The sequence below is a fragment of a genome (assembly GCF_019968955.1).
Source record: "MAG: Porospora cf. gigantea A chromosome Unknown PgA_NODE_1021_length_8509_cov_349.44, whole genome shotgun sequence".
Classification (NCBI taxonomy): domain Eukaryota; phylum Apicomplexa; class Conoidasida; order Eugregarinorida; family Porosporidae; genus Porospora; species Porospora cf. gigantea A.
This window is the reverse complement of record NW_027151231.1, coordinates 1-8,509: the sequence shown is the minus strand read 5'-3', so window position 1 is coordinate 8,509 and position 8,509 is coordinate 1. Positions and strand designations below refer to the sequence as shown.

Below are 8,509 nucleotides of genomic sequence, written 5' to 3'. Positions count from 1 at the left end.
CTTCGGCAAGCTCCTTCTGATCCCGTGTCCGAGTGGCCAGCACTCTGCACATGCATCGCTTAGCCATAGCCACCAACGCAGAGTCTGTAAACAAGTCGTCAGCGCAGCCTGGGTTCACTTCGCAGCCGCGGTAGAGAACATAGAACATTTGCTGGTAGCATTTCACGCTCGATCCGCTATTCCCAAGGCGAATGGGCACTAGAGAGGTCATCTGTCTAATCTCATCGTCAGTCACACAGGGAAAGTCCACGTAGCTTCCAAAGATGCAGGAACCGAGTTCGTTCAGCAGAATACCTGTAGGGAAGGACAGCATGAACTCCGCAACCAGAGGCAGGATCCCGAGATCATACCACTGCTTGCGCGTGGTCTCTCTCTCCGCTGATAGAACAACCACTCGGAAAACGGATACGCCCAAAGCCTCAATGTCGGCAGGTCGCTCGAATATGCAGCTGTGATCTGTTTGCGCCGCTTCCATCCAAACCTTCAGATTGGATATCATTATGCTGGGCACCTTCATGTCGGCGAACGCGTCAAGCACAGCCGAGGACGTGGCCATGTACAAAAGGACCGTGTTGCACAGAACGGCAGTAGCACGGCAGCTCTGACCCTCAGGTTGCTGCAGGATTTGTAGGACGAAGTCGACGAGTCCAGTTGTTTCGCAAACTTCTCGCACTTTAGTCTGAGTGTCAACATCGGACTCGTTGATCAGGACGGCTCCCAACATCCTCAACCAGTATGTCAACGTGTGACTGGACGACAGCTTGCACTTCTCGATGGCATACATGCATCTTATGACGGCCAAAGGTATCTTCATCCACTCATTCATAGAGTCGGTCATGTACCTGGCTGTCGAGCTTGCAGTTTTCGTTGGACGCAAGTGCCTAAGGGCTGTCGAGGATCTCAGCATGGTCTTTCTTCCCGTGTCACGAAACCAACTACTCAGGGGTCGGCGAGGCTGGCGTAGAGTGGACATGAGAACGGTCGGCTGCTCTGCGATTTCCTCACCATCACCATCGCCAGATTCCAACTCTGACTCCGATATTTGTTCTAATCCTTCCTTTGGCTTCCTGAAGAAGGAGGTAAAGCGGCGAAATTTACCATCCTGTGTGTTTTGGGTTGAAGCTGTCGACATGGATCTGGGGGTGAAAAGGTTTCTGAACAAACTCCTCGGCTGAGCTGCGGAAGAGCTTGCACCTTCGTCAATGAGTTCAGGGACATCCTCCGGGTCATTCGAGGCGCGGTCCGAGTCGGCATCCCCCAACTCGGCCTTATACGGACTCGTACTCTCGACGTCGTTGACAAGCTGATTCTCTCCATCGGAAATTTCAAGTTGAGGGGATGCTGAGCTTCGTAGGCGAAAGTGACGGAAGAACAAACGGAACCGACTTTCCTTCGTCTCACTCAGCTCTTCAACATCCTTCTCCGACTCTTTATCGGACTGTGAGCTGAACTGAAACCACTTTGAAATGCGTTGCAGTAAAATGCCTGACTAAAGTGTATCTCACCTCAACTAAAAGCTGTCCCAGATTTACATCTTCTTCTTCCATTATGACATCATCTACGTGAGTGTCATCGTGCACTTCGCAGTTCTCTTGTTTGGTTTCGTCCGATTCGTTCTCGGGTGGTTGTCTGTCGCTGTACATTCAATTGTCGATACGAAAGAAAACTGCACCAGTAAGAAAACCGGCAGGCGTCAACAAAAAGAATTGGAATTTTTACCGGCAATTCGCAACTACGATATTGAGAACCAGATACTCATCTTTTGCTTATCTCCTTAGCCACGTTTGAGGAACTTGAAGCGTCGGTCACGGGGTTTTTTCGGGTCTTTTTAATACGGAACTTGGAGTCGACGATCGAAGGTTTCTTCAGCTTCGGTTCCTTTAGTTTGTTCCAAGCGTTTTGTTGAATTTCCAGTGTTTTGGAATCCAATTGGTCCCGTTGCTCTGAAAAGTACTGTTGTTTTTCCTTCAGGAAATCTTCCACAGCCGCTGCATCCTCTAGCTCCTTCTTTTTCTCTTGTCTCCTTTGACGTGCATGGTAAGCAGCAATAAACCGGTAGTCTTCGTCTGTGCACTCTTGTGCTGGTGTCTCATCGTTGTTGGTTTGGGACAATTCAAAATACTCTCTCTCTTCCGAGTCCTTAAACTGTTCCGACAAGGTGACCAGCGGCGCCGAAGACCGGAACCCTGGAAAACGCTGGAGAACCTCGTCGTCGACCTTCAGAGTCTTGTGCTGTTCTTCCACTTCTCTTTCTGATATGCCAGTCTCAGAGATATTCTGCTGGTATGTTCCTGTATGGACGAAGTCCATTTTCAACACAAAACGTTATTATCCGTTTCACGGTGCCAGTTTAATGATGCTGATTCCTTCAACGACCTGGTCAAACTTGGCTTTTCCTGTATCGTGCTCGAGATCCGCCAGCTTCTTCTGTTTCGTGGACCTTTTCTCACAACAAAGCCCAGGCGACACCTCACTGACATCAAATAGCATGGCCATGAGAAGCGATAGGGCTGTACCAAGCAGATGACCGCCTGTTGCCACCAGCAATGGCTGCCACAACGTTGTGTATCTCGCTCTTCGTGTGGCAGATACCACTACACCGAATACCAGAGCAGGATTGAATGCCCCCCCCGAGATAGGATGAAAGAAAAGCATAGTCTCGTAGCAAGCTAGCGGTACGACCAGCCACAACGGCGCTATGTCGGTCTTCCGCCAGGCAGAACACAGCAGAAAGGTGCCCAAGGCCTCAGCTAAGAAGAACCACAGCTGCGCCGATCCTTGCGCTTTATCAGAAAACGGATCCTCAGTGAAGGAGTGGTACAGGCTACGCACAACAAAGCATCCCGCAACAGCCCCTGCGATTTGTGCGGTCATGTAAACCAGAGACCTCCTCCCCGTCTTCTCAAGAGTACAGTCATCACTTCGCGGCTGCAGGAAGAACGACAGCGTAACGGCAGGATTGTAGTGGGCGCCGGACACGTAGGCCCAGAGCAGCACGGCCAACACCAACGACAGCGCCGTTACAGCTGGCACGTCCTTGTCTTCCAAGGTGGCGTAGAGGTAACTGCGTGACCAGGGAGGCATATTGTTACCTGCCGGTGTAGAAACCTGTTCCGAGGAACTCAGCTATCCACTGTTGTACGAGAAGCACCGCAGTTCCCATCGAAGAAAATAACTCACGGCAAAAAAGCCAACGTACGGACTTCAGGCCAAGAGGGCCGGCGCGACCTGCTCAGCTCGTGTTCCCGGTCTCGCTAGTGCTACCGGTCCAGCTCGTGAACTTGTGACGTAGCAGCGTAAGCTGGAGTAACACATATTAGGTCGATTTCCAATGGAGCAGACTTTCGCATCCTCCTTAGAGTCATCGAGTCCCCTTGACGCGTTCGTGGAACTGCTGGATTTCTCAGCGTAGGTGGCGATTTGCTGACCACACAGCCACCTTCCAGCCCACGTGTCCTCTCATCGACACACAGAGCGGGAACTCGTGCTGGCGACGATGAAGGACTACTTGAGAGACGATCAGGTCCTGCGGGATCACGGAGCGTTGATGCACTGTTTTCGTTTATGGAGCGATATGGAACCTGTTGTGGCTAGAGGCATAGACGCAGAAGACATCTTCTGGATGCTGAGCCGCGTATGGAAGTTGTACGACTCACTCGACGCATCCAACCATCGTCTGCAGTACAGACTTCTTGACATACTATACTCCCTGTCAGCGCATTTTCGGAGGAGGCGGGCGCCTATATGGGCCAAGAGGACTGCAGCGTCCCGGTATACCGATATCGAAGGATTCGGCAGAAGACTTCAAGCTGTTGTTCCTTGGGCAACGGTGTTTGGACGCATAGTTGCGCGGCTCCGAACTCCGTTCGTGTCTGACTTGGCAACGAGCAGTAGGCGTTTCATTTGGGCCTAACGCAGAGGAAAGGAACGTTCAGCACCTCACCTACTTGGTGCAGACGGCGCACAAGTTGAGGTCGCACTGGGAACTGACGCCCGACTACGCGGAGACGTTGATGTCGGCTGTGCGGGAGGGCTTCCAGAAGGACCACGCGACGTTTGATATGGTACTATGGCTGCGTTTACTCCTACTCTTCGCCGGGAAGAGATCCTGCTTCCAGTACGTGAAGGACGGCTCCCTCTTTGAGCTGTGGAACCATTCAAGTGGATGTTTCCTGCCGACGTGGTCTGCTACGTTTTTCGCGTTGCTCCTTCGAGCGCTGAAGTATGCTTGGGCATCCGGCCAATCGCTTTCTGATGACCTCCAGCCTTACCTACCGAACCTGTTTCAGTCGGTAGTCGGTGAGATAGGACTCTACTCCGCCACAGGCGGCTTGATGAGAATATCTAAGACGAAAATCCCTAGTCAGTATGGCCCCCTACTCTCGGCCTTCAATCCCAAGCTTCTGGATAGGATGGCAGGCGTCTTTGTCTTTCTGATGTCTCCAGCTGATTCGGAAGTTTTCGAGTACGTCAGGACGCTGTTCAACCTGTGCACACCGTTCATGAACCCAAGCACGTCTAACATTGTGCAGAAGCAGATGTCAGTCTTCATGGACGACCTGGTCACACACTACACCCGACGAGTCTACAGGGAGAGGATGAGTTCGGACATAGTAGCTGTGCCAGAGGCATCTCGGATGCCTCTTGATTCTGATGACTGGTTAGTCGAGCTCTGCGAAGCGTTCACGTTCCAATCCGTCTTTGCAAGGGATTACAAGGTAGTCCGACGTGCAGAGATGACGATGAAGAAACTCGTACATCTGAGACCGCACACGCTGCTGTTGCCTGTAGTCCATCGATGCGTCAACGTCCTCGATAATAAGAGCCAATCCCTGCATCTGGCAACCATGTATCGCGTTTTAGTGGTGAGAGACCACCAACGATCGAATTCAGACCCTATCGTCTTTGATCTTCCAGATCGCTCCTCAATTCGTTCCGCTGCTGATAGAGGCCGCACTTCCAGGCCTAGATCCGTCAGACCCGACGAAAACCATGGCCGCCATTCCGTTCTTTCTGGGCTTGGTAGGGCAGATGCAACTCGTCGACGCCACGGATCTAACGATTACTATTGAGGACTGTGATGAGTTTCTAGCGAAGGTCAGGTCAGTGTCTGGGTGCTTCGTGAGGCCCTCGCCCAGTCTGGAGGCTGTTCACAGCTCAAGTAAGGATACGACTGTTTTTTTTAACACAGTTCACGACGACATCTTCGTTACACCAGACCTGTCAACAGCCGAGGGTCTTCTGGAAACTGTACACGCCCGCCAGGCTGTCTCTTGCCAATTCCCGGAGTTCGGTTACTTGCTATTCGACCGGCTGCTGACGATTGCATCGCACATCACCCCTGTAGGCGCGGGCTCGAGCCGAGATCCGCGTCTGAGCGAGTCAGACATTCAGTTGCTGTCTGGGATTAGGAACGGAATCGGTCTCGTGGCCTCACAGGTGGACGCGGCAGGCTTTCGAAGGATGGCGCGCACTGTCTTGGACTGGGTGAAGGGTAAAGCACTGCAACCCAAGGTGGCGTCGATGATTGTTCTGGGGTTGTCGATTGGCGATCCCGCTGCCACGTTCACCACCTTTTCGCAGCCGCTGGTATCAGTGTTGCTGAAGGACGATAAATTCGACCCCAAACTTGAAGTCAGCGGCCTGAAGAAGTACCTTTCAGTGGTCTCTGCCATCGTACGGATGGCTCCGGCTGAGGTGCGTTATCACTGGCCCACGCTAAAGTTGGTCATCCAAAACGCATTTGACGCCTCTGATAAGGGCATCTTCAAGCTGGGTATGAAATTGTTACGCAGATGCATCGAAAGTCAACTTGTGACCTATCCAAGATCGTTCTCCGCGCTCTCCAAAGAGTTAAGGCACTCTGATGAGATCCGGAAGAAGCTGCTGATCATGACTGGCGAGAGCTGGCTCCTGGAGCAGATTTGCATTCCGGAACTGCGTGAACCGATAGAGTGGAGGTTTCCAAACAAGTCAGACATGGACTTCGGTCGGGAGTTGGCTTCATGGGGCTTTCGGTATGCAGTCGCGTGCATTCGGTCTTGCTGTGATGAGCCCCTCCCCCAGTCCATCGCTCAGCTTGAATGTTTCTTCCCTGGAGAGCGCTCACAGGTGCAACTTTCTGCTGATGTCGTGGGGCTTTCACGGATAAAGCTGTTAACTAGGGGTATCAACAGCATCAGGGCTACTCTCCGCGGTCTTTCCTGCGTCTACCTGGATGAAAGGCCTTCGGAGGCCCCTTCGACACTCTGCATAGCGCTGGACATGCCTTCAGACAACGCAGCCCTGACGGACACGCTTGGCGAGGCCATATTGGCCTTAGCTACACTCTTTCTCGGCATAAAGCTGGACTCCGACCTACTTGCACCGACTTCCTTACAAACTGATATGGGCTCCGAGGAGCCGAAACTCCGTCGCAAGTTTCTTCGCCTACTCGGCCAGGTGCTTATCCGACCGGGCGCAAGTTTCTTTCCTCGCGGTAGAGCTGGGAACCAGAGCTTCCGAACGTTCGTGGCGTGGTTCTCCCCGCTGAGCAAAGTGTATCCGCACTGTCATTGGCAGAATCTGTCGTCGTATTTCTGGATTGAGCAACTAGGTCGTTTCTGGGAGTCCAGACTAACCAGCCGCAAGAACGATATCCCCTTTCATGGCACGCGTCGTCAGCTCATACTGCTGGTCGCTCAGTTCTCCATCCAGAAGTACGCTACCGTACGAGCCTTCGCTCAGGAAGTGCTGACTGCCTGCTGTAGCGTCCATTTTGGCGCGAGGTCAGAGCTTGCTCGAATGCAGCTTGGAAAGCTCAACTCTGTGGTTGAGTCCCTGAAAATCTCTCCTGAAGGCACCACCGATCCCGAGACCTACGACGACGTCACGCACTCCACTATAATGGGGATGTGCTACAATCTCGACAGCACGACGAGTATGCGTCGTGTATGGCGAGATCCCGCCCTCCTAGCAGAAACTTTGAAGACGATTTGTGTGTTCCTGAAGCACTCCCACCAGGATGTTCGCTCCAAGGCCAGCAACAAACTGCTGAATCTCACCAGCACCGCCTTGACGTCACGACACCTGCTACCTCGAACCTCACGATTCCAGGAGCACGTTCTTAAAGGCGTAGTCCAGTGGCTGCTGAACCAACTCAACCACGAAACCAATTACCATTGGCGCTTCGAAATCGTCTCGACAGTGATTCTCCAAGCGTTCATGTCCCCTCCTCCTTTTAAGGCCGAGTGGAACTCCCCTCTCCCCCATCCACAGGGAGAGGACTCCGTTGACCGACGAAGGTTGTGTGTGGTCGAGGACGATGCACTGGTGGACGAGCTGATCCTAGAGTACCTCCGATGGCTGATATCCGGACTTGGTCGGGGGCCTCTACAGGCTGGCTTGTCTATCGTGGGCATCACCTACCTGCTATCGGCCTTCTCCAAGCACCCGGAACGACTATCACCCGCCGTCGTAGAGCTTCTACACACCTCTTGTTTGGAGTCAGCCGTGGTAGGCGCTTGTCCATCAACTTTCCACGAGGTCCTTCGAGCCACGACGTTCCCGCCGTACCCGCTGGAGATCGTGGAGCTGACCCAGGAGATGCTGCGTCCCCAGAAGGAATGGCCTTATGTCCGTCTACCGAAATCATCCACGGTTTTCTCTTTGAAGAACGTCTTCTTCGGTCGTGTCTACTTCTCGGTCCTTTACGCCACCAGTCCACACCCAGAGGAGACAGTGGCCTCTCACATTAGGATCCTTGAGCGACTTTCTGACGCTCCTGTCGCCACCGAAATCGAGGCTCATATTGCATGTGCCGAGCTCACCGCTGGTTTCCTAGTGTTTATGCAAGAGCTGGAACCCGAACTGCAGATCTCTATCTGGACCGGACATCTGCAGGCGCTTTTCCTCCAGGAATTGGAACGGGCTTCTGTGGAGAGGGTGTGGGATTGGGTTGACTGCATTAGATTCGTGTTCCTGGCTAAAAGTGCAAAAGGATCTAAGCATCTCGTCCGTCTAGTACTGAACACCATACTGAATCCGCTGGGGTCTTCTGATTCCATGTGGGAGCCTTTGGTTATTTTCAAGGACCCTTCAGATGACCAAACACCATACAAGGGCACATTTGCTGATCTGAAACGCTTCTATCTACTACGGTTCGCACTTGAAGTGCTGCCTACGGAGAATCAGGACGCCAGTCTGCTGAAGAGCCTGGCGGAGTCATTACTGGGCCTACAAGACGTCGAAACTGTGCAGGGGCGCGAAGAGGTCCAGCGAGGCCTGCTGACGATCCGTGCCATTTGCAGCCGTCCTGACTGCTCTGACGAGCTTCGGAAGGTCGAAGACATCATAGTCCGAGGCGTACACGAGGCTGCAATGGGTGTAATCCCCGACTTGCTTGTCGACTCATCATCGAAGGAGAGTCGCACTCCAGAGCAGAGTCGTGTTGTAAGCCTTGGTGAGGCACTGACCAGACACTACTTCTTTGGTAACGCTTTCGAGTTGCGAGCGATCTCTGAGGAGTTTT

The 8,509-nt window shown here is 52.9% G+C and overlaps 4 protein-coding genes across 7 annotated transcripts; 1 reads left to right on the top strand and 3 right to left on the bottom strand.

The window, feature by feature from the left end:
- Positions 1-1,643, bottom strand: KVP18_001583 (uncharacterized protein; the record flags this gene model as incomplete). 2 transcript variants are annotated; one of them, XM_067951751.1, is made up of 3 exons in its annotated part: positions 163-198; positions 236-1,450; positions 1,506-1,643. In XM_067951751.1, the coding sequence occupies 3 exons, from the start codon at positions 1,641-1,643 to the stop codon at positions 163-165; spliced, it is 1,389 nt and encodes a 462-aa protein (XP_067814138.1). The 2 variants fall into 2 exon arrangements, with proteins under 2 accessions (XP_067814137.1, XP_067814138.1); XM_067951750.1 differs by having other exon boundaries at positions 1-1,438.
- Positions 1,644-1,755: 112 nt separating this feature from the next.
- Positions 1,756-2,310, bottom strand: KVP18_001584 (uncharacterized protein; the record flags this gene model as incomplete). The annotated part of the gene is made up of 1 exon (XM_067951752.1): positions 1,756-2,310. One exon carries the CDS (start codon positions 2,308-2,310, stop codon positions 1,756-1,758), a length of 555 nt encoding a protein of 184 aa, XP_067814139.1.
- A 27-nt stretch (positions 2,311-2,337) lies between these two features.
- KVP18_001586 (uncharacterized protein) lies at positions 2,338-3,163 on the bottom strand (the record flags this gene model as incomplete). 2 transcript variants are annotated; one of them, XM_067951755.1, is made up of 2 exons in its annotated part: positions 2,338-3,064; positions 3,093-3,163. In XM_067951755.1, 2 exons carry the CDS (start codon positions 3,161-3,163, stop codon positions 2,338-2,340), a joined length of 798 nt encoding a protein of 265 aa, XP_067814142.1. The 2 variants fall into 2 exon arrangements, with proteins under 2 accessions (XP_067814142.1, XP_067814143.1); XM_067951756.1 differs by lacking the exon at positions 3,093-3,163 and having other exon boundaries at positions 2,338-3,084.
- Positions 3,164-3,331: 168 nt separating this feature from the next.
- On the top strand, positions 3,332-8,509 carry KVP18_001585 (uncharacterized protein; the record flags this gene model as incomplete). Of its 2 annotated transcripts, XM_067951754.1 has the most annotated exons (6): positions 3,332-3,408; positions 3,436-3,890; positions 3,919-4,299; positions 4,327-4,865; positions 4,894-5,161; positions 5,192-8,509. In XM_067951754.1, coding segments are annotated over 6 exons (5,038 nt in total), but the record flags the coding sequence as incomplete, so codon positions are not given. The 2 variants fall into 2 exon arrangements, with proteins under 2 accessions (XP_067814141.1, XP_067814140.1); XM_067951753.1 differs by lacking the exons at positions 3,332-3,408; positions 3,436-3,890 and having other exon boundaries at positions 4,014-4,865; positions 4,918-8,430.